The sequence below is a fragment of the Apis mellifera genome, linkage group LG15, assembly GCF_003254395.2.
Source record: "Apis mellifera strain DH4 linkage group LG15, Amel_HAv3.1, whole genome shotgun sequence".
NCBI lineage: Eukaryota > Metazoa > Arthropoda > Insecta > Hymenoptera > Apidae > Apis > Apis mellifera.
In genome coordinates this window covers 6,434,173-6,459,659 of record NC_037652.1, presented here as the reverse complement: position 1 = coordinate 6,459,659, position 25,487 = coordinate 6,434,173, and the positions used below count along the sequence as shown (strand labels likewise).

Below are 25,487 nucleotides of genomic sequence, written 5' to 3'. Positions count from 1 at the left end.
GGACAGTCGGCGGAGGATCGACGGTGATTCGACGGTGAAAATATGGAATCGGGACGGGTAGGGAGAAGGGTGGAAGTGTCAAAGCGGTGGCAAACGAAATTACGAAGGCCGAAAGTTTATTTGAAATTCGGCTGCGCGAAATCGATCGTCCGGTTGGTTACCTCCTCCCTCGTCCTCCGCCGTTCTATTCCTGCTGGATTAAAGTTTAAAGGGTGGTACTCGATTCTGCATAAGCTCACGGAGAGACAGACGGGGACGGGGCCGACGAAGACAAGGGCGGACGAACGAATTGCGCGCGTTGAGACAGAGGGAGGACTAGAGAGAGAGAGAGAGGGACAGTGAGATGGAAAGTTGAACCGGGAAACCGGGAAAAACGGAAGAAGAAGGAGGAGGAGGAGGAGAAAGGGAGCGGGAAGACAATCTAAACGCGTGACGCGTGGAGAGGGAGGGAAGACGAGAGGGATAAAAAATGAACGAGCCGTTTCGAATATGAAGAGGAGAGAGAGAGGGTGAGGAAGGGCAGAAACATGGTCCTGTTCCTGAGAGACAGGCCGATCTACTCTCGACGAGGAGAGATCCCTTTTGAATCGAATATACGACAGAGGCAAAAATTACGGAACTCCATTATCGGGTGTCGGAACGGTGCTCGCCTCTGGCGGTAGGCCTTGTTCTCGCGTTTCGTTAACGCGCTCGATGACGCGCCATCGAGTTTCACTCCTCCCTTCCCTCTTCTTCTTTCCTGTCATCCCATCCTCCCTTCGTTAATCGATGATACGACGATGGGGAAAATTATTCCAGTGATCGAAGCATTCAGTCTCGACTGAGTTTCCATTATCGAGAGTGGATCGAAAGAAAGGAAGATGTACGAACGATGAAGTTTGAAGCAGATTGGAAGAAAGTTGGACAGAGTTTGTTAAAAAAGAAATCCTTCTCGCTGCACCACTTACTGACTCCTGCCGCTTGTCCCTGTGACTAGCTTCGACCTGTATGGGGACGGTTCTGTCGGAGCTGTGATCGGCGGGGCAGCAGAGCCACGACCTAGACCTCGTCAATCCCTTCGGTTCCTCTTCCTCCTCCTCCTCGGCGTCCTCGTCCTCCTCCGTGGTGGCGCAATGAACGTAGACCAGATCCCTTCTGGGCGGCTCGAGGATCTCTTTGCCGGCCGGGGCGGAGACGTGGCTCGGCTGCACCGTGTACCTGATCGCCTGTTGGCAATGCTGCTGTTGCTGCACCCGTTGCAAACGGTCCACGTAGTAAGCCGGCTCCGCGGAGCCATTGTTCACGGCCACGGTGAAACCCGCCACGTTGCTAACTTTCCCTCACTGCGACATCTTTCGCACGGTCCATTCGACGCCCTTTTCCCCGCCGCCTTTTTTCCCTTGTTAAGATAGCGGAGCGGAGATCGGCTCGGTTGAAAGTCGACGATACAGTTTCCTTTGGTCGCGCGTCTTACGCTTCCGCTTTTGTTGCACGATAAACGCACCAACAGCGGCGATCGTTCACGGGACGTTCGACGCCTCGTCACGCTCGGCTACAAATGCGACGCGACAGAGGGACTGGCGGCGAGACATTGCGACATTGTAGTAGCGATCGGTAGTGGAATTTTTCCTAGCTGCAATTAGGTTGCCAATTGACGGAACCGAGTCAAACTATCGCTTCGTTCTGTGCTTTTGCGATCGATCTTAGTCGTCCTCGTAGAGAGGAAGGGGAAAGAATCGATCGATCGAGGGAACGAAATGATATTGAACCGACTGTTGCATAATTCTCCAACCTGATTAGAGAGATCTCTCGTTAAACGAAACTCCTCCTTTCCAACTTCCTGATATTCTCCAATCGAGCGAGAAGAGAAACAAAAACATCCTCCTTCCGTCTACAATGGAGACTAGTTCTCGAGTTCGTAGTTCACGGTTCGATACGCTTCGCGGCGTTCGAGGAAAGAGTTTTTCGAAAAATGACGTGGGCGGCTTTGGAACGTGAAACGCGAAAATCTCACTAATTACGGATTCGTTTTTCTTTTTTTTTTCTCTCTCTCTCTCTCCCCCCTTGCTTTGGCACGTGCAACACCGATCTCGCCATCGAAAATCGCGGAAAACCTCGAGCACCGCCGTTCAACGCCGTCAGATTTGCCGGTTCAAGTTTTTTTTTTTTTTTTATACTTTTCAACGTGTGTTTAACGAGCACGCCATTCCGACTGCTCGTTAACTTGTCATTAATGGCCCGGTCAATGTTAGCCTTCGATGTTCTCTCTCTCTCTCTCTCTCTCTCTCTCTCTCTCTCTCTCTCTCTCTCGCGGCTCGTTACATTTTCCACGTTGTTGATCGCGTCCATCGATTCGACGTTTCCCTAATAACACGAAAATATTTCTATTTAATATTTCTTGCTATCATGATGCATCTCTCGATCGAGCTTTCGTTAAAGCTCGCCTTTCATCGAGATAATCGGCCAAATATTCGATTTTCCCCTCGAGATTTCGAACTCGTTAACTTTCGCGAGCAAACTTTTCAAAATATAAAAAGTAATCTTACGGATGTCTACTTCGTTTGGAATAGAAGTTGGTTGCGTCTTTTTGCTGTTTTATCATTACGAGAGGATCGTTGCAACGATGCTTTACTTTAATTTGGCGAACGATCGGCGTGGAAAAGTAAACGGGTTCGATTTCGATTCGAATCGATGATAAAATTTAAGAACGAGTTGAATGGAACGACGAAACGATTTCCAAGACGAATACCTTGCTCGAATCTGTAGTCTTATCGGCCCCAATTTAACAATAAGAAAGAGAGAGGATACGAGTGTTAATCGAGCTCGCATGCGGCCGATTTAGAATGCCGGTTAATTGATCCTAGCCTGTCTATCGATTCTCGGCATTCTGAGGACGCGTCGCGAAAACGGCGTTGAACCGGGGAAATAAATTAATTGCTCGACCGGCAATTATGAGACGCGAGAAATGGGCGGGGATTTCTGTCTCGCGGGCCTAACGAGACCCTTATTCCCGCCGGCAATTAGTTTTTTACGCGAGGTCAATGCGATCAAAGCGCCAGCGAATTCCACTCGCGATTAACCCTTCGATGTTCTACGGTTTTCCCAAATTTATATATATTCAGCATCGATGATAAAAATATGCTCTATTCGTCGAAGAGATCGATTAAGAACGATGGTTAACGACCGAATAAATTCGAAATTTACGCCGACTTGCCTCGAACGGCAAGTTCCTACCCTTGGCCGCTTTAATTTATCGATCGCGGACAAAAGTAAAGTCGACGAAAAAACACCGGAATTCCGGAGTGACGGGCTGGCGGGCAGGCGCGTTAATTAAACGAGTTAATTAGTCAAGGCGACGCAACCGCGCGGTATGCCGGGAAAACCGCGTTTCGAATTTACCGGAGACTGTCAGGGAATAACGTCGGTGTATTGCCAATTATGGAAACTGCTCGTCCCCTCCCCTTCCCCTCCCCTTCCTCAAAAACGAGTGGATCGAGGCTCTCGATTTTTCGGGGGCTTATTCGAGAATTGATAACAAGAGCGAAATCGATTACAATTCGATCAATTTATAGGAATACCAGGAAACGAAAACTTGGAAAGTAAGAATAATCGTTTTAAAACATCGTTGTAAACGATCGTAGAGGAAAAGTAGCGGAAAAGATGCAAGGGAACGAGTTTTAGAAGCTGTTACGTCGAACGGATCGGTTTATCGTCGTTTATCGTCGAAGCGTATCCAAGAGAGACATTTGCACGCGGTGACGTCAAACGGAGACCTCCTCCCTCCCTCCCTCTCTTTCAGCTACACGTGCATAAGCTGGTAACGCAAATTTGTCGCGTTGACTCACGCTGGCTCTCCTATAAACGGCGGCAAAGATTTTTATCTTGATTATCGATCGAGGCCCGAAAAGGGAAGAATTATCCATCCACCTGGCGCGGAAGAGGAGGCCGCCGCGCAGCTGCGGATCACGAAAACAAACCTACGGCCATTCCGTGGATGGGCCGTTTCGAATAATAACCAATTGCGAGGAAATAGAAATTTAACGATGGGTTCAGCTGCGGTTAAAAATAGGCGGGATCGTGAAACGTGCGTAATCGTGGAGTGATTCACGGTTAGGGGGCCGTAGGTCGTGGCATTGGAGTATCAAAGGGTGAAGGTTTAGCTACGTGGATATGAGTAATTAGCATGTGCCACGTATCATGAGAATTATTTACCTCGAATCATAACGTTTCGCGAAACGAATATTTTCGAACGATTCTTTAAGTCTTTTCTCAAAAAAAAAAAAAAACCTTGAATCGACTTCGAAGGGTAAAATTCGAAATCGTAGCGGTATCATCGATCGAGCAAGCGTCGAGAGCAACGTGTTGCTCGGATGCTTCGAGCCGCCAGATACGTTATCTACCGTAATGCGTGCGATAAAAGGGATACATCTAGCGGGTAAAAGAGTGGATTCGCGAAAAAAATATAAAAGGATAATATCATCGGTTGGGCGCGTGTTGCCCTCTCAGAGAAAAATCTTTTCCACTGGATGTGCCAAGTTTGTCGCGGCTCGGGTTACGATCACGGGGGCCAATAAAGTTCGGGGCGAAGTAGAGAAACGCGTTGCGGTCCGACTCTTATCCCCGATGCTTTAACGCCGCTTTTACGGCTTACGTTTCTTTCCACGCTTCGTATAAACACACCGTAACACCACGCTTCGTAATACCATTAAAACGTCCGTGTTCACGATCATTACCAAGGCTCGCGGCCGATTAATTTACGAGTTAATCGCCTATCACCGATTTAAACGTCCAAATGCGCCACGTTAAAAAACGTAAATGTCGCTCGACATTAGAAGTCGTACAATTACTCGCCCGTTCAAGAAAACGTTTCCATTATCGATTTAACTGGTGCAACAAGCAGTGTACGTTTCTTTTTTCTCAATAAAATGGTTAACAACCATCGCGAATTACCGTAATCAGCTACAAACATCTCCCCGCGCTTTTTCTCACCGATAACGCGTTTCAACGAATCAGTCAACGCAGTCTAACTCTATTCATCTTCGACTTCTCTTAATTCTTCTCTAATTCTCAATCGATTATTCTCAAATTATTCGACTCGTTCGAGATTGGTTGGGAAACACGAGGGTGAAGCTCGACGACGAGCTATGTCGTTTCATACGCTCAAATTCCCCCGGCCAGGATTCTACGCGGATTCCAAGGACGATTCTTGGTGTCTTTTCTCGACGAGGCGTGAAGGGTAGGCGAAACGGCGGAGAATCGCGGCTCGGTCGGTGGAACAGCAGGAACGCGGAAGGGATGGTTGGATGCGAGGAAGCCAGTTCGTTAAACTCGTTACCGATCCCTGAAATCGTTGCCCCGGAATGCGCGATTTTTTCTTCCTCCCCTCCTTCTGTTTAAACAGGAAGGAACAAAAGCGGGAAGGAGAAGCAACGAAAAGAAACGTAAAATGTAAACCTAGGAGGAGGATGTAAAAATTGAAAAAAGTAGAGGGAAGAAGCGATGAATGGAATGGGTCGGTGATTAATACTCGGTAAATGAATATGGAAACGAGGGAAACAAAGATAGGAGCAAGACACGTTTGAATATTTAAATTGCAAAATCCTTGCGAGAAAGGAAGGCCGCGTATATAGCATGGCGATAATGATGCCGTGGCAATGAGAGAGAACGTTTCGCGCAATAATTTCGTGTGCTCGCGGCATGTGCTCCAACGGAGTAAACGAACGGCAAAAAAATTCTTCTCCCGAGAAGAATTCGATCTGTTCGTGCAGAAGAGATAAAAAAGAAAAAAAAAATGAAGACCGAAACGGAGAGAAAAGTTGTCGGAACGAGAAACCGTATGCTCGAAAGACACACCACGCGGATGTGACCCAATTTTCGAAGACATCGTCGAAACGATGAAGCTTGGCTCCGCTTGACTCGTCGAGTTCGAGTATGCAAATTCGACGAGATCCCGATGACACGTGGTCGATCGATCGGATGAACGCGTGCACGCGTCGCTCGCTTCAGTTTTCCGTGGCGACAACGAGGCGCGTGGTGAACATTAACATAAGCGGAAATCGCCGAACGAACGACGTCACGATAAAGGAATGCGGGTGATCTGCAATCGAATCGAAACGAGAGAGCGGCGCCAGTTGTTGTTTTTACGTGTAACCGAACCAACGAGTTTAACGATTACGAGATTACTTTATCTGTACACGGAAAGGAAGAACGATAACTCGAAAGGAGAGAGAGAGAGAGAGGAGCGTGATAACGAACGATAATATTATACGTACCGTCATTTTCGCGTGGTTAAAGAGAAAGGATGTCACCTTAGTTTGTGAATGAAATCGATAATTCCAGGGTTGGAAGAAGAGGGTTAACGAACCGATTCATCCGGGCGGGCAATATTTCCAGGGTTTCGGGGCCAACGCGACTCACACGTAGTGGTGGTAGTAGTATAGGTATCGCTCTAGCCAGACGGAGAGTGGCCACGGCGCCACGAAGCCGACAAAACGCGAGACGAGGCTTTAATAGAAATTAAATGAATCGTATTGTTTTCGAAAAGACCGTGGAGCGTGGTAGCACGTTTTTGGAGCATCGCCAATAAAGTTCGGATGACGAGTGGGAGACATGCGGCGGGGAACGAAGGAAGAGGAGCAGCCCGACATTCGCGCGTGCATTCGTCTCGAGTCTGGTTACTTTTCTTTCTTTTTTTTTAAAATAAAAACTCGTACGTGACGTACTTCAGTTTCGTGGCATCTTTGGGATCTATCATCCCGGGAATCGTCCAACAAATTACGCTTGATCCAAGAACACGACCAGGCGCTTGGATCAATTGACGTTACGCGCGTGGAATACTTGGTTCGAGTCCTTCGAGTATATCCTTCCTTTATCGTGCATTAATGATTCAGGGATGTCTATCGATTCTTTTTTCTCTTTTTTACCTTAAATTTGAACGAACGAGCGAACGATTGGAATTTTTATCGGTGAAAAGTTATATATATGGTATGCGGAATAACGCGTATAAATGTCGCATAAAATCGCTTGTATTACCGCAATGCCATTATTTTGAATTACGACTCGATCATTCGATCAAGACGATCGAGGGGTAGCAAGGCCAGTTACCTTTTCCTCGAATCGCACGAGAGAGGACGATTTATTTTTCGCGGATCTCGTTAACGCGCATGATTTACCGTCTCGACTCGCGTTAATTTCCATCGACCGATCGATATCAATGACACGCGTCCACGAAATTTATGCCGATTCCAGTGTGCCTCGATGAGATACGTCACTGGATCGTAAATCGACCCATTACATTAGCTAATGTAAATTGTCATCGATCGAATTGGCGAATAACGACTCGGTAGGCAACCATCGCCTAATTAAATCGACCAAGACGCCACGAATTTGCATGGATCATGATTAAAGAATGAATTTGAAGAAATATTAATGGTAACGAGACTGGAGAGAATTTTATTGTCGATTGGATTTTTCCCAGAAAGTTCCTCTTTAAGTATTCGCAAAGGAGTTTGAGAAGAGAAGATTGTTGTAATAATAGCGAATAGTTGCGAAGAACTAGAGAGCACGTAACGCGACTTTGTTATTTTCAACTTCCGTATATACGCTGTTCGCGTGCAATTAAAATCCATCGACTGAGACAAATAGAACGATCGTTGGCAATCTTTTTTTACACTCTCGTAACCGTGCTAATAATTTACGATACGACGCGACGAATCAGTAACACAAGATCGAACTCATTGTTCGTACAGATAACATCGAATTGCGCCGTGGCGTACTCCGATAAATTGAGGCCTGGGAGAAAAGAGAAGAGGGAGGGATCGAATCGAAGGAAAGATAGTTTCTTGTATCGATAAGGACGATACAAGACATTCGTCCTTTCTATTCAGGGGCCTATTCGTATCGAGGAAAGAATTTTACGTATAAACATACGTACGGTTGAAGGGAATGGGAAGGGAATGGGGGAGGAGAGCAATCCCGAGACGGAGAATATACGGTGGTAGGAAGATAACGCGGAGTATACCGCAGTGCAATTCACGTTACCGGCGTAATTGCTTTTGCATCGATTGTCCTCACGAGGTCGGCCGTCTTTGCAGCGCCCTACATAAACGAAGGTTTAACCAATCTCGCGGATGATGGTGCGCCTATGATCGTGCGTCGCGCCGAGAAAAAGAGAAATAACGATTTCGAATTAATCTCTACTATCTCTCCATCGATTTTGATCTCGATCGATTGTTATAACGGAGAATTATAATTCGATTCTATGCAACTATTTGTCTGAATATTTTTCTACGTGTCACGAATAATCAAGGAGGATTTATCATTTCTACTGGTGACATATTCGTTACCTATCCGCTCTACCGATCGCTACTTTTATCGTTCTCCAAACGATACACCTGGAAAAGAAACCACTTCACCAGTATATATCTATATGTATTTATATATACATCTGTATATATACATATATATATGTATATATCACACGAGAACGAATGACATTGTCGATTGAAAAACACGCACGACGGAAGAATCGGTTGCTCGGAGCGGCGACCGGCCGCTGCGATTGGCGGAACGCTCGGTGACGGACTGAGCCACCGATTCTCCCACACCCCTAGTTCCATCCAAGCGGGAGCCGAGGATGGCCGAGCGGGGCCGAGGATCGCCGATCTTACGGCTCGTTGCACCGAAAGCTCCGATTTTCGCGTCTCTCTCGCTCCAATTGTCGCGTTACAGGCCCTATACTTAGTTCACGCCACGCGGTTATTGCAGCTGATAAAAAGTAATACGCCCGTGCGCTTCGTGCCACCCTTGCCACAATTGAACCAGAGCGCGCGAAAAAAAAAACCCGAATATCGGCCGCAACGATCACGCTCCATCCCCCCTCGTTTCGAAGCCCTCGATCCCAAAGCGAGAGTCTTCTTATTGGCGTCTTTATCTCGATCGCCTCAAGCCTCGTCGATCGATGCGAGCTTTTCTCTTTCTCCTAATAGTTCTCGACGCTTTCTCGACGCGAGCAAAGATCCTTCCCCGTCAACGATCTCAACGATAAGGTGTTAAAGTCGAAGATCGGAATAATCGGACAAAGTGGCCGCGTGGGTTATATTACGACCCACGTGAGAGGCCAGCTTTCCATTCGTCTTATCGGGATTCCGGGTGGCGGAGTCAATTGCCGGCGTATCGAAACGGACGCGCCCTCATCGTCAACACGGGCAACGGTTTTAATTGCGCGAAACATCGTAACGCCATCAATGAATCGAGTATATACGTGTATATATATATACGGTATATAGCAGCGCACGGTATATCCAGCTTTATAATGCGAAAGCCGTGTGATTTATACGCTTTATGCGAGTTTACGATTCATGGGCGGGACAATTTACGACGACACGGGGGACCTTTTGCGGACCTTCTTATCGATACCGATCCCGGAATCGTTTATCGCGTCGCGATATACACCGCGCCATTGGACAGGGATTATTTATTGGCAGGAAGTGTGAAAATCACCGGCGTGCCTGTGATCGGCTAATGACTCTGTTCGATTAACAGAAATAAGGGATCGCGGATTGCGCCGAAACGATTCCATTAGGAGCGGTTGAGCCGGCGGTGATCGCCGTTTAAAGGCAAACGATGTGGAACTTGTATCTGACATAATTACGAAGGAACGCCGATCACGTCCACTTCCAAACGCAGCAAGGATTCCCTCCCCCCCTCCTCTCTCTAATTGCGAGAGACGTCGAGATCCACTTGATAAATGATCCCCCGAGCTCGCCTCTTCCTTCTGATCTGGGAAACTACGTTTCACGAACTTGTTTCACACTTTTTGAAAACGCTTTTTCTCCTCTCTCCGTGTACGCTGTCCCTCCCCCCCTCCTCCTCCGTCCATATTTGCTGTCGAGAAGAACTCCTTATCCTTTAATGGCGTCGTGCCACACCTGTTTGCCAATTCGTAATATTTGTCCACGTCTATGTTAAACGGTTCTTAGTAAAACGGGTTAGTCGTTTCCATCGTACATTTGTTCGTTTCGAGCAAAAATATGAGAAATTATTTTAGCACAAAATGGACGATTTGGTTGATGGTTCGATGATCGATCCAGATTTCTACACCGGGGAAACTTTGCGACGATATGCAAATTTGGGGATCTCAATTAGGAGAGAGAGAAAAGATCGGTGAACGATTGCGTAGTAGCAATTAGGAGGATAGACCGCGGTTTCTTAATTAACTTTGCTAATTTCTTCAATTAACGCGAACCTTTCTCACAGAGAAAGAGAGAAGAAAGATTCACTTTTCGTAGGAATAATAAATCCATAACTCAAGATAATAATTATCATTTAATCTCGCGTATTAAATTCCCCTACATACCTTTCGCTCGTAAATCAAAGAGGTAGGATTCGAATTCGAGATTCGTTTGGAACGTCCTTGGGAAAAAAGCGAATTTACGAGAATTTGCGTAGGAAAATCGAGTAGGTGTAGAGGAAGGTAAACAGGCGAGGCTTTTAATAAGAGAAATAAAAATTCTCGTTAATTTCGATATAATAAAGCGTCTCGCGCGTGGATACTTCGCGCGGCGTCTTTATTGCGTCGCGATTCCCTTCCCGAAGAATTCGTCGTCCCTTCGAGCGTATTGGATGAAATTCTCGAGACAGGAAGTAAATATTTCCGAGGAGGAAAAACCGAAGGCAGGCGAGTAATGGAAAGTAACGAGGAAAGCATGGACGCCATTCGTACACGGCGATCCGATGAAACGGAGAGATAGATTTTTATTGGCGATTCCACGCTGGCGGCAGACACCGAGGGAACAACACGTTGTTCTTGCTGCGATCGATACCGTTTAGACCGTTCGGTAAACGTTGCAAATTGATTTGCGCGGAAAACCGTCCCGGATTAGCAACGTGTGGTCGAGAAGTGAAAGATCAAGCTTGGAACTTTTTTTCGAAAAGTTCTTCAAAAACGTTTGTTATTTATACGAATAAGGAGAGGAGATGGGCGAAGAAGAAAGGAGGAGAAAGTTTGATAACGAGAGACTCTTCTTGGGAAGAGTTATCGACCAATGACCCCTCCCCCTTCCCAAATAGCCTTTCGTGAAAGTTATCAACCCTTGTTGGGGACGATACCCACGATATAAGATTACACGTTCGATACGCTATTGTTCCTGGTCGAATCTTTGCCCCGTTCCGTGTACCTCGTGTGGGGGAAGGGGAGGGCCAGCGATAACGGATACAAAGCGCACCATAATCGTACGCCGCTTAATTCAATCTGTCGTATCGGTAATAAGCCGTGTTTGGTTTATCTGGGATCGCACACGAGGCCGCATAATTCGCATACCGAGATCGCATCACGGGAACAAACCGAAAAACTTCCTCGCGAAACTTGTTTCCTCGAGTTATCGGTACCTTTATCTCCACAACGGAACGGGGACGGAAAAATTTCTTCTCGCGCGAGAAGGATGGAAAGTCTGGCCTTTCTTTCTCGAAGGGGAATGATCGATCGGTGGAAATAGGTCAGTCGAGAGGATTGGCGGATACGTCAGGGAAAAGGGAATGGTCGAAAGACGAAGGCAGAGAGGAGCTCGCGTTTTCCGGGAACACGCGCTTCCGGGCGTGACAAAGTGTCTTGAGGGATGAGATGAGATTTCACGGGGTTGGCGAGGATCGATTCCGGCTTTCCTCCTATTGGCGCTCAACTTTTGATGCGCGCCGCGTCTGGAATACGCGGCTGGAGAACGAGCGGGAAAAAAGGAGTAGGAGATTTGGCCGGGGAGTTAAATCTCAGGCAGGAAAACCAGGAGGACTTCCGAGTCGTTTGTTAGCGCCACCACGCCACTGGCAAAGTGCATTTCGTAGTTTACCGCAAGTTTCGCTACCGAGCTCTATCTCGCAACCGGGCCATGGAGGAATATCGTCTCCAACGAGAGAGAGAGAGAGAGGTTTATTCGGATGAGCGAGATCTAGATAGGAGGAAAATCGCGTTTTTCACGGTTTCACCGCCGAAAGATATTTCGGTGGTTTCCATTACCCGATGGAAAAACCCATCGACGTCGTTGCCCTCGATTTATGCAAAATCGATACGTGTTTACGCGTATCGTAGTCCCGAAACGTGTCATCGACAGATTTAGGATAAACGCATCTCTTTCTAAATCTACTTTTCCTTTCAATCGTTAAAAAAAAAAAAAAAAAGAAAACACTTTCCTTCCTAGTATCGAGAATTACTATTTTAGGAAGTAAAATTGCATCGAGGGGATAAAATTTATTCACCGATACGAAATTCAGTGGAGCGCAAATCATACACTCGTCCCCTTATCTCGGTCCGGATAATTCGAATTAGTAGGATCATAGAAAATCGGGCAAAGGACGGCCGCTCAAATTAATTTCCGCCAGCAGTTTCGATCGGCTCGTTACGCGTTTTCGCATGTGGACGGGGAACGGAATTGACCATGCAACGTTGCGTTTACCCGACACCGTCGCTGCCTGCCTCTGTCTCTGCGGTCAGTGTTCTATTTCCATGGAAATTCCGCGGAGGGGAGGGTTGGATAACATTAGAGGGATCGTTGGTATTCGCGCGCGCGAAAAATTGTCGAAAATTCGTATCTCTGGCTCGCTCACCGTAAACGGAGCGTGATCCATGATTGGAAGAAGCTCTTGTTGGCGTAATCATGCAAATGGTCGCGGAAGATAAGGGCAGGCCGGAAAGGTAATCGAAACCGATGGCCGCTCGAACGACTTTTGTCGAGGAAACTCGATGCTTCCAATGCTCCGTCCAAGTAACGGGATGATGCTCTATTTAGGGAGAGAATTTAGGACCAATTACGAAGGAAATTTTCGAAGCTTATCCTCTAATTAAATTGTTTATTTACCGTGAAAAATAATTAAAATTCTTCGTTATACTTTTGAATATACAGCAAAATTCCATCCGTATAATTGGAATCCACCTACTTTTACTCCTACGATTTTTCATCCAATTAGCACTCATTTACTTAATTTGCAGGGATAATTTGTATTTCCAATTACAAAATGTTTCATTCTTTTATATTTTCTTCCCATAACAGAGCGCGCCAACCGAAACGCGTCTTTATATAAAAATTCTTTTTCACCTTGCATACGAATATTAATAATTAACGATCGTTTTTTCATGCTTACAACCTCGTACAATTAACCCTCTTGTTCAAATAGAATATATTCAAATACATCAGACACGTGTTCAAATTCCCTTCGTGTGAAAGAATCAGGCTTGGCATAAAAATGCTTGGGAAAAGAATAAATTGGGAAAAAGATCGGAAATTGTTGACCGAGGAGGAGGAGGAGGGATTCGGTTGGAGGGATAGTTTGAGAGTCGGTAGTCATCGGTTGTGTTTCATGGCCGGCCACGTTTCAACCATCGTTCCATCTGGCGGAGAGAGAAAGAAAGAGAGAGAGATTCCTTTCTTCAAAGTACTGCGAGGTTGCTATGCCTCACCTCCGCGCAGCTGGCTAAACGTTTGCTCTTGCCTTCTCGCTTTTTCGGTGTGGTAATGCACTATGTAATAACGGTTATTTATAGGCAGTAAATGCCTTGTGCCATTCTCCGCGCCTTCCCTCTCCCCCACCGTTTCATCGTTTCCTTCCTGCGATCGCCGCGACGGGCCGCGATAATTCCTCACCGCCTTGGAATTCGACCGACTTTTATTCTCTCTCTCTCTCTCCTTCCCTCCCTCCTCTCCCCTTCGAGAGAATCCTCCCCTCTTCGAAACGCATCGTCTTATAGAGATAACCTCAAGAGAAAAATGCATCGCAATTGCACGCGCAAGTTTTAAAATAACATTCGTATCTAAACGAATGCCATGCCGTTATTGATTCCCACGAAAATGGAACGAGTTTTATATGCCGAATTTATCTCGCCAAAAAGAGAGAAAGATATTCACAATAGGAGAATGTTCATTTTCGAGAGATATCAAGAGAAATCGTTACAAGTATATATATAATAAAATTTACATCGATAAAGATCTTTCAGAGTCTTTTACGCACGTCGAAGGTATAATTATCGATCGATGGGTGAATCGGATATGCCTCGAATCGCGGAGATTAAAGCAGCGATCAACTGCGGTCAATCGAGGGAAATAAAAAAGGAATAATACACGGACGGGAAGGAACTGAAAGATGTAGCGTTTTTCCAACTCGGGGAACTCGGTTGCCGGTCTACGAGGGGGGTAATTCGCACTTGGCAGTTTCGCGCCGCGCCATCGCGCCTCTGTAAAGGCTTAGGAGGCTCCTTTGAAATCGTTTCTTTCCCTTTTTTTCTCTCTCTCTCTCTCGTACTCGCTCGAGAGAAAGAGAGTACTCGACATCCATCAACGCCAAATGGAATAATTTCGCCGCCGCTAGTGATCGCCATCTCTCGCGACTATAAATTTTCCATCCGCTTATTACTCGAACGAGGAGGAGCGCAGGGTCTCTCGATTCGATAAGCCGAAGCTCGAGACAGGAGGGGGGGGCGTGCGTTTTAATCGCTCACCTTGTTTGCCAGGTCCAGCATGTTGCCAGTCCCTCCCGCGGCAGCTTCCACCAGTTTCTGCAGAGTGTGCGGCTCCGGCGAGAGGTCGCGCGCCCCGCTATCGAACTCCCAGCGTTCATGCCGCCCGGATATGGTACCTGAACACAAACGGAGCAAACGTAACACCCGAAATTCACGCTGTAAAATCTAAATTGAAATCTGAGTGGTAAATCAGCGAGATCGAAAACTGTCGCGTGTCGTTCTTCTCCTGGGAACGATCGAGACGAAAATGACTCTGGTTCGAGGACCGTGAAAAAAGGATACTCATCGAGGCTGGTACCTGAACAACGTATCACCCAAAATTCACGCTTTAAAATCTGGATCGGGAAATCGGAATCAGGGCTGATCGAGAATCGTTCTACTCCCTGGAAATGACCGAGACGAAAATGATTCGAGGATCGTGAAAGAAAGATACTCACCAAGGCTGGTACTTGAACAACGTATCACCCAAAATTCGCGCTTTAAAATCTAAATCGGAATCAGGGTCGATTAAGAATCGTTCTCCTCTCTGGGAACGATCGAGAATGGCTCTGATTCGAGGATCAAAATACTGAAAAAATACTTGTCGAGGCTGATACCTGAACAACGTATCACCCAAAATTCACGCTTTAAAATCTAAATCGGAATCAGAGCCGATCGAGAATCGTTCTCCTCTTTGGAAACGATCGAAATGAAAATGGTTCTGATTTGAGGATCGTGAAAAAAAAAATACTACACCTGAACAATGTCACAAAATTCACGTTTTAAAATCTAAATCGGAATCAGGGCCGATCGAGAATCGTTCTACTCCCTGGAAACGATCAAAACGAAAATGGCTCTGGTTCGAGGAAAGAAAGATACTCACCGAGGCTGGTACCTGAACACGAACGAAACAACGTATCACCCGAAATTCACGCTTTAAAATCTAAATCGAAGTGGTAAATCAGGATCGAGAATCGTTCTCCTCTCTGGGAACGATCGAGACGGAAAAAATGGCTCTGATTCGAGGAAGAAAGATACTCACCGAGGCTGTTGTCGCTGCTCGTCGGCAAGTATTCGGGCGTGTGCGTGTGATGGGGGCTAGTTCTGTGCTTGCCGGACCTGAGGGCCTCGATCTCCGGTCGTAGGGCCAACCGGCACCTCAGGAACTCTTGATAGGAAATGCGACCGTGCTCGTCCGCCCCCAATTCTCTCATTAACTCCTCCACCGAATTCTCCAGATTCAGTTCCCTGCACACCGTCAGCAGATCCTGACTGAAAATTAAAAAAAAACAGGAAAAATAGCCTCGACTCGACCTGTTTTCCAGATTCTTTGTAATCAAAGAAAAAAGAACGCAAATCCATAGAGGATAAAAAAGAATGTATATATATAACGATTCGAGTTTTCTTCGATCATCCTTTTCTTCTTCCATTCGTCCCCACAGTTTGCCACATCGGTCCTCATTAACGTCAAATCGCTGACCCGGCTCGGATTCGAGTCATCTGTTTTTCGCGTACCCGTTGAAACTAACGGCGGAACACTACGATCTCGACCCATGAATAATTTATTCCCTGAATAATTCATAGATGGAAGATAATGCTCGCGGATCGCGACACCCGGCCGGACGTTCGCGAGATTAAAGAAGCGTCGCGCGAGGACGACGCACGTATACACAAAAAGAGAGAGAGAGAGAGGCGGAAACGGAGACGAGACGGCACGCTCTCACCGTTTAAGCTTACTTAATTAAAATCGCCACGCTCATAAACCGTATCCACGTCTCGCGTTCGCGGTGTCCGGATGTCTGTCGGATGGCGGGACCCCCTTAATTTTGCTCGACAGCGCGATGGAGTATCGGCGAGGCGCGATTAAAACGTCACCGCGGCGGGAACGCTTGGAAATCACGCGGAAGACGGACACGCGATCGATACGCGGGAAATTAAAGATTCAGCACGGAGCCGTGGAACACGGACATTCGGAGAAAATCGTTAAAAGAGCCCCCTCCCTCCTCTCTCTCTCTCTTTCTCTTTCTCCCTCCATCCGTGAACGTCGTGTCTTTTGTCGCGAATCGAGTTAAAAGGCGTGGTCCGGATACGCAGGATTGGAATCCAGATACGGAGGCGTAACAATTTTTCAACAATTGGCAACAGCGTGGCAATTCGAATGGAATTTTACAATTTTCTTTTTTTATAACGAATATATCTTCTCGAAGAATTGTCTCTCTCGTTTCTTCTTGCGTCCATCCACTTTAAGAATACTCGCACGATTCACTCGCTCGCGAGGATTCTTGAGAAGGGAGAAGGAAGAAAATTCTCGAGATGGGATGGGTAGGGGAAGGACGGATAAGGAGGCGAGGATGGTGGCGAGAAACTTTCTCGGGGAAACTTTCCTCTTCCTTCGGTTCCGCGATGAAACTTTTCGCTATTTTTCGGGAAGGAAGACGCCGATCGGATAACACGGATGGTTCATCTAATTCCGCGCGCCTCTGTGTTTGCTCAAGCACGTGTGAAACGCGAGAACGCGTGCCTCGAAGAGAGGCAGGGGAGGGAAGGGGGAGAGAGAGAGAGAGAGGAGAGGCGTGCGGAGGAATTGCATCGCTCTGCAAAATGGAGAAGCTTTATTATTTCCTCGACAGCCGCATCTTTGCTCGCCTTTCTATTCACTACACCTGCTATACACGCACACACATATATCTATATATATATATACACCACGCAATTTTAATCAACTTTCGTTCAACGGAGGAGTCTTGGAAAAATAAAAAAATGAAAAAAGTGAAAAAAAAAAAAAAGATCCTCGTTTCACACTCGATCGTATTCATCGTGGAATGGATGCTGAAGGCGAAGAGGCGAGTGAAATTGCAATCAAAAGGATGACGAAACAAAAAAAAAAAAAAAAGAAGAGAAAAACAAACAAAAAAAAAAGGGGGGAGACCGTCGACGCGGAGATCCGGTCGTGATTAACGGGACGCGATCAATGCGTAAGCATTATGTAATTGACGGGGAGTCGAGCGCATCGGTTCGAGCGCCATTCAGTAACCTCCGCTGCCTCTTCAATCCCATTCAACCGATTTTCCTCCGAGGTGCTCGCCACGGGCTGCTCAAGATCGCATTCGAGCGCTCGAGATGTTCCGTGAGTCGGATGCGCTTACAAGACGCTGAATTTCGCGAAAGGGGGATTTGGGTTAACGGCGAGAACCTGTTACGCGCCGTTTACCTCGACAATCGTAAAATCGTCCCGAGCGAAAGCCGCCAATTCCATCTCGCTCCGATTTTAAATCGAAGCGATCCTAGTTTCTTCGAGACTTCGAAGAATCCTTCCAATCAACCGGTTCCATCCTGCTTTTCGATCAGAATGGTCTTCGAGAAAGGGAATCATCGAGCTAATTTCGGATCGAGACGAGTCGATCGTTACTGCTGTTTCGTCTGCGCGATACGAGATGAATAAGTTAAATAGCGGTTCTTGACCCAAACGGGAGGAGCCGATAATTGATCGTTTTCAGCCGCTCGGTTTCTGATTCTTCTTTCCGCCCGCGCAGCCGGTTTCCCGTCCAGCGACCGGATTATCTCGCGCCACGAGGCCTTGCATTTTATCGCGAAAAGGGGAGCGACACGCGATATTTCGAGACTTGGTATCTTCAGTTTGCGAATTATGCACAAAATTGCGCTCGAAATCGAGGGAAAAAAACGGAGGGAAAACTTTCTAATCCAAATTCTTGGACCAGGATTACGAGTTCAAGATCGTTGTACTCTACGTCCCTTGCAATTTTCATGGAAAATGGAAAGCCTATTCCTCGCCAATTATCCTCGCGTTCGATGAAAAAGTTACATTCGCGGAGATATACGTACCACCTGGAGATTTTCCTTTTGAATTTGCGAAACGAGAGCCTCTCCAAGGTTCTGGATTCCCAGGTTTTCAACGACTCCATCATTCTCCCGCGGGCGGGCGGGCAGGCGTGGGCCGATCCCGACCGATGACACGCGCAATCGGACACGGTTCGAAGGTCCGGCCGAAGCGATGCGACGAGTGCCACTGCACGCGGCCTGTGCCGCATCGCGGTTCCACTTGCGACGCGAAACGAGGAGGGAAAAAAGGGCGGAGGAAGACGGAGGAAGACGCGGTTGCTCGCGAGCGTGAAACGAAACGCGACTTAATCCACCGCGATGCGTGTCACTCGATGTCCCGTGTGCGGTTTTACGGCTGACACGCGGCTTTATTTTAAACGCGCGCGCACGCACACACACACACACGTATAGGCTCGTCGTCTCACCTGCACCCGGGATCGGATCCGGAGAATTCCTCGAGACCAGTTCGTCTCGAGATTACTCTCGATCGAGCACTGTGAGAATGAGCGGGCTCGGATAATCGTAACAAAGTTGACGATTTTACGGTCTGGTTAATCGGCGAGGAGGATAATTCGAGGGAGGGGGATTCACGGCAGCGGCTTCGAAACCACGGATCGAAATGGTAAATTGACCGTTGAACGGTGGCCGGCCGTACGAAACGGAGGGGCCCGATTTTGCCCTTTTCTTTTCGCCGCAGAGAGAAAAGGAAGGACAATTTCCAAGTTCTATTTCCCCGAGAAACGGAATAACGGTAATCGTATCGATCGAAGGAAGGATATTCGATAAGGATTCGATAAAAACCCACGCACGCACGCCTCGCCCTTTCGAGAGTAATTTTAAATATCCAGATATCGGGAAGAAATTTGACGATTTTCAATCTGAAAATTACGCGGATGGAGGAAATTTGAACGAGGCCAGCCACGCCTACGCTGCGTATCCAACAATGGCGCGATTCGATATCGAGTTAACGATTTTACGGATCTCGCTCGAAGATTCGAAAAGTACGTCGATGAAGAGGAGGAGCGAGGAGGGAGGGGAATAATGGAAGTTCGAATCGATAAGGATATAATCGGGGATCCGGGAGGAAGGAAGCGGGTGGAACGAGAGATAACCGTTTCTAGGAAGACAAAGAGAGACGCGTTAGAAAAGCAAACAGCGGTGTTCGATGCAGGGTGCAACGAACGAGGAACCGGCGAAGGAGGAATCGCGCCTCAGAGTCATTGACACCGCGTGCATTTTCACTCACTTGCATTGTGCGTCGAAAGTGGAAACGGATCCGGCACCGGCTAATTTTCAGTTCGCACCATTGTGCATCCGGCCGGCCCATGTCTCCGCGCGAGCAATGTATAAATGGCGATCAGGAAACGCGGTTGAGAGAAACCGCGGATTTCCCTGTTTTCGACGAATCGACGTTTCGTTCTCGTTACGCAATGATCCACGAGAGTGGATTTTTCCCACTCATCGAGTAACACGAGCCACGAGACACTTGAACCTAGTTCAATGAGAATAGCAAGGCGTAAAAGCGAGGTATAAAAGTTATAAAAATTGTGTAACTCTAAATAAAAGCACAGGTGTATTCGTGAACGGAGGATTAAGATTAGGAGAATGATGGATTTTCACGCGGGGCGACCAGACGTCGGTGGAGAAAAATTTCGAGTTAAGCTAGCTCGGATATGAAGCTCGCAGGATGACCAGTGGAGAAACGAGTCTCCAGGTACACGGCGTGATTGGACGAAAATCCAATTTCCAAGCCTCGCCCCGTGTGCACGTGTGATCTCGTTAAGGGCCCGCCCTTGTTACCCACCCGCTCGAATCGCCACTTTTATTTTCAACTTTCCTCTTCCAGCCTTCCTTCCGTTCAACAAAACCACCTTCGGCCAAATCTTTCCAAAATCGGACCGATTGCTGCTCTGCGGATTTCTTTATCTCGTTGTAATCGAGGTGAAGTGATAAGAAAAAAAAAAGAAAAAAGGAGGGCGACGAGAAATTCTGGCTGCGAAAATGGATCGAAGATAACGTTTCCTTTCTTCCACGAGTGAAACGATTTCCATAATGCGGCGACGAAACCGTCTTCTTCCTTCTAAAGTGGACGTAATAAGTGGATTGACGAGGAGACCCGTTACGAACTCGTTCGTACCCTCCTTGAACCTTGTTCTCTTCGTCACGTGAACGTCACAGCGGGTTGGGGTTTACAGAGAAGCAATGTACAATGCAGCTAACCGATCCAATCAGCGTCCCCTCGTTGCTGGCCAGCGCGAAACCGATGCCAACCGGATCGGGATGCCAATCATCCCTTCGACAGGATATTGTTGTTTTCACGATTCGTTTAAGATATTCTAATCACGTGACACGATCTATATCAGTAGTAATAGTAAAAATAAAATTTAACAAGAATGAAAAGGGGTTGGAGAAAGAATTTTGCTTGTTCAGAAGCTCGTTAATTTGCATAGATTCGAGTAGACGATCAATGGAATCGCGAGAAACAGAAAGAGAGAGGTACGCGTTTATCCTTTAATAAAAAGTTTCAAGAACAGAGTTGATTCTCATCCTCCCCTTGACCCGGGCGAGTGGAGGCCGTGGAGGCGAGGTCGAGGTTGCTACACCCACTCGATACGGAGGGAAAAATGGCGAAAAACCGAAGGAACAGAAGAGAGAGAGAGAGAAAAAAAGGGTTGGAATCGGTGAAAAGCGACACGGGTATTTCGCGTTAAACGCGTTCCGCTCTATTTCATTCGTACATTCGGCCTTGAAGCGCGTGCATAAAAGGGCTCGCGTTTCCTTCGGGCGATCCTCCCTTTTCAGATGCCTCGCCGTTCCCCGCTGGATACGCCAGAATAGGTCCATCGTTAAAAACAAAAAGGGGCCCAAGGCGTGGATGAGGAGGAGGAGGAGGAGGAGGAAGGGGCTCGCGGAGCTTCCGCCACGTGAAAGGGAGGAAAAAACGCGGAGAAACGAAACATTACCTAATGCCGTGTTTTCACCGGGAGAGAAACGCACAGCCGCCCCAACACGCGCCTCGCAACTCTGTCCTTTGTCCTCCCTTATCCACCGTGTAATCTCTTTCCCTCTCCAACCTATCCTTTTCTTTTCTCTTTCCCTCTCTTTTTCCAGGGGGGGTTTCGATTTCGTGTAATCAACGACGAATCGAGAGATGGACGGAGAAATAAAAGGGAGAGAAAGAGAAAGAGGGAGGGAGGGTTGGAAAGCGGTCGAGTTGGATGAAGAGGTTGATGCGAGTCCGGGGGTTAATTGTTAGCTCGTCGGCCGATGTTGCGACGATGTACGTTTCCGATCGTTAACGGGCGTGAAACGGGCGTTTCGATATATATATATATATTCGACACCGTGTAACGGCTCCACGCACTTTTAACTCGACGATCGAATACTTTATCGAGCGTTGAAAAGAGAGTTTCGCCTCGTGAAATTCAACTCGGCCCCCGGTTCTCCCCCTTTATATCGATCTCCCTCCAAAATAAAAAAATTTTCGAGACGAAAAAAGAATTTCAAACATTCTCGCAAACGTTCCGCGAGCGGGGAGGAGAGGAGGGATCGCTCCTCTAATCAACGATCGTGTCAATTTCCGTGGAATTTCACTCGGGCCAATATCGATCATCAGTTAACAGCTTCGTCACGCCTCGAACCCGATTCCTATCAATTTTCCTTCCAATTTTTCCCTCCGCTCTTTCATCGTCATTCGGAACGGCCGCTCTTTTTCCCCTCCCCTCCCCGCCCCGCTGCGGAAAAATACGCTTATTACGGAGCCGTGAATTCTCGATTTACGTTTCGTACGAGAGAGAGAAAGAGAGAGAGGGAGAGACGTAAATAACGATAAGTGGAGAGGGCGTGGGATTTTGGAATTTATCGCGGGAGAATCGAGGCCTGCACCCTAAACTCTAACGAAATTACGAGGATCGAGCGTGCGACAACAACTGGGAAAAATGAAGTCCAACGGGATTGAAGCGCGACGTGTAATTAAGCAAAAGCTGGGAAAGCCGTGCGGGAATTCGATAATTATCGAATGGCCAATTAAAAAAGGGGGGGGGGGGGCGAGGGGATTTCGATGCCGTTTCCACAGACGGCCGCGTATGAAAAATTCCAAATTGTCGCGTCCAATCCCTCCATCCCTCTATAAAACGATAAAGACCAATTACAATTTCGAATCGTATTCTTTTTCTTTCTTACACGATCGTGTACGAAAATTGCGTTTTCTCGCGGAGTCGAATAACTCTCTTACCCGAGCATCCACCTATCCGGGTAGATAACCTTGTGGTATCGCGCGGAATTTCCAATTTCTCGATGCATTTGAGCGCGGCAGATTGCGTGCACGAGTCGCAGGGCAGGTCAAGAATATCCCGTGCAAGTGAAAAACGAACGAACCGCGTGGTTAATCGCGCGTGTCAAGGGTCGACAGGTTTAATTGTTTAAATTATAGTAACGGAAAGGTCGAGAAATTTTTATCGACATACACGCACAATGTTTACGAGCGTGGCATAAGAAGGAATCGTTTCTATATGATTATTTACGGAGATGTCTGCGTTATTGATCTTGTGTTTCGTAAACCATACAAGGAGATATCACCTTAAGATGCTTAATTACAATCGAACCCCCTTTCAAAGAGGGCCTTTTCGTTTGAGATTCCATTCCGATCGAAAATAGAAATTCTTTTTATTTTTACGAAAATAATAATGGAGAACAGTTTGGGAGTGAAATTTTTTAGAGGGGGATGTGGAGACGTAGTCGAACTCGCGGAGCAAAGACTGGGATGATCGTAACGGCATAACGGAAAGGAGGGGCCCCGGAGTCGTGTGAGTCACTTGCCATAAAACGCGATCACCCTTCGCGTAACCCCAGGACACCCTAGACGTTTCTGGGGGACAGGGTTTTGCCAACCGCGACGCGTAAACATTTTATCCGATTCCATGTTCGAAAAACTCTTTGAAGGAGGTGGCTCGATAATCTAAAAAAATAAAATTGAAATAAGGAAAAAAATATATTGGGAAAAGACAATTTTTGAGACGCGTGCGTAATTTTGAATATCTCGGGCGAACAGAGTGAAACGATAAAATATCATGGATGGATGATCTCAACGTGGTGAAACGGGAAGATATCTCGAGAGATTGAAATGTTTCCTGGAAACGTTTCCAGAATTCGGGAACTTTGGAGGAGGCGCGGTCGAAAATCTTCGATAACGCAGGGAGAGACGAGAGCATTTGATGCAGGAGTAATTACTCCTTTGAGAATGAACGTCTAAAGCCCCAAGTCAATAAGATCTCGGGTGTTTGAACTTCCGCGAAAGCAAAACCGCGTTCGATCCCGTGGCAATAAAATCGAACGAACCGTTAAAACTAGGGGGAAAAAAATTTAATTTCGATCTAATCCACGCCACTCCCTCCAATAACTCGATTAGTTGACCGCGTAATTACTCGTTTCGAATTAAATCGGAGGAGGGAGGAGAAAAAATCGGCTGGAGAGAAAAATATACGCACGATTCCTTTCATCGCTTTTAATCGCACTACTAGCTTCTCCATCTCGCGCAGACTTTGAGCAGACCTCGTTTTTCCTTTCTTTTTTTTCGGTAACGAGCTTTACCCACTCCAGACGAGCCTCTTCTTCTCGGCCGATTCGCCCCGCATCGTTTGATCTTGGCCTCGGCTACGTGTACCGGCAACCCGAACAAGGGGCATTTACGCGAAACTGCTTTCCTGAACCAGACGTCCAAGGGGGAAAGGCAGGCGCAAGGTAGGGTTAAGGTTTGAGCCGAACAGGGGGAGGAAGAGAGGGAAAATAAAGGTAAAGGGTGGATTTATTGGTCCGAGAAGAAGACACGACTCCCCCTTTAAGAAAGTAAAAGTAACGACGATTGTAAAAGACAATTACGTCGGACGTTTCGAAGGGGGGAGGGGATGATGGAAGAGAGAGAGGAAATAAAGTGAAGTTCGGGGTCAAGGAGATGAGGAACGAGTTAATGGAGAAGGCCGGGGAAGAACTGGAAAAAAAGGAAAGGAAAGGAAAGAGAGCAGAGTTGAAGAGAGAGGTGAAGAAGAGTGAAAGTGGAAATGAAGTTCAGGATCAAGAAGAAACGAGGGACGAGTTAATAGGGAGGAGAAAAGTTGAGAAAAGAAGGAAAGAGAGGAAGTGAAAGGAGGCGAAAATGGAGTGAAGTTCAGGGAGAATAACTCGGAGAAAATGAGAGGCGGGTTAATAATAGAGAAGATAGGAGAGGGAAAATAAGAGAAATAAAGGGCGGAGGAAGTGAAAAACGAGCGAGAAGGAAAAAAAAAGTGAACGGAGTTGGGGTAAAGTGGGGAAGGAGCAAGACGCATAGGGAAGTCGCGCAAGTATGCACTTGAGCGTTCGGTTTCGTTCGCAATCTCAGGAGTTTGCATCCGGCTGGATGCACACCAAGTAGTGCACGAGTTTCGAAAGGGGGAGTCCGGTGCGCGGAGATACGGAAGCTTACGAAGCCAACGAGACGTGGCAGCGAGGTTCGCCGGGACACACGAATCCCGGCAGGCTAGGGTTAACGAGGCTGCGGAGAAACGGACAATAATGAATCTCGAAAAGGAAAGGAAATATCGCTCTCCTCAACTTCGACTAATGGTGGCAGTCGCCTGCCACCTCTTCAACTCCTTAGTCTCCTCCTGTTCGACCAGAGTTTACCATTGTGTAGCATTGTGTGCGCATTATGCGCGGGGTAACATCCTTTGGACGGAAGGCAGTGTGCGATACTCGAGAAAAGAATGTTTAGCGTGTTCCTCCATAGAAACGAATTTAACCTGAAGCACCCTCCTCTTTGAAGAGTCCGCGGGCTTAATTAAGTCACGTATACTTTACGTGGGATGAGTGAGAAACGGAGAAAATTGAGCCGTAAAACGCACTCGGGACCCTTTTGAAAATTTAGGGAAAAATCTTATAGCCGATAAGTCGAACGATCGACACTATATTCTTTGGTTAATATTTTTTTTTTCCTCACCTTGCGAGCATCTCAACTAACTTTCTCTTACATACTTTTCTTTCTCTCCGTTCAGATTCTCGAATCGAGAAATTCGTTATTGACGAAAATTATTACGAGGTATTTTAAGATATTTCATTTACTTACGCTACTCCGAAATTCGATTATTCGCTCGGTTTGCTCCGTTATCTACATATTCATATCCGTATTACGTAACGTATACGTTTTATTAAC

The 25,487-nt window shown here is 47.0% G+C and overlaps 1 protein-coding gene across 3 annotated transcripts in view; it reads right to left on the bottom strand.

Moving 5' to 3' along the window:
* Nucleotides 1-25,487, bottom strand: part of LOC408528 (colorectal mutant cancer protein) — a 37,370-nt gene that overhangs the window by 8,522 nt on the left and 3,361 nt on the right. Inside the window, exons 1-3 of one of the 3 annotated variants that reach the window (XR_001705674.2) lie at nt 18,305-18,402; nt 15,504-15,733; nt 14,462-14,598 (exon numbers count right to left, since the gene is read on the bottom strand). Coding sequence is in view for 2 of the 3 variants with exons in the window: in XM_006563434.3 (XP_006563497.3) it covers nt 14,462-14,598; nt 15,504-15,733; nt 18,305-18,387 (450 nt within the window). In the remaining variant the exon portion in view is untranslated. Of the gene's footprint in view, nt 1-14,461; nt 14,599-15,503; nt 15,734-18,304; nt 18,403-25,487 lie in introns of those variants that run through there. The other 2 variants (XM_006563434.3, XM_016916595.2) reach the window with 2 other exon arrangements.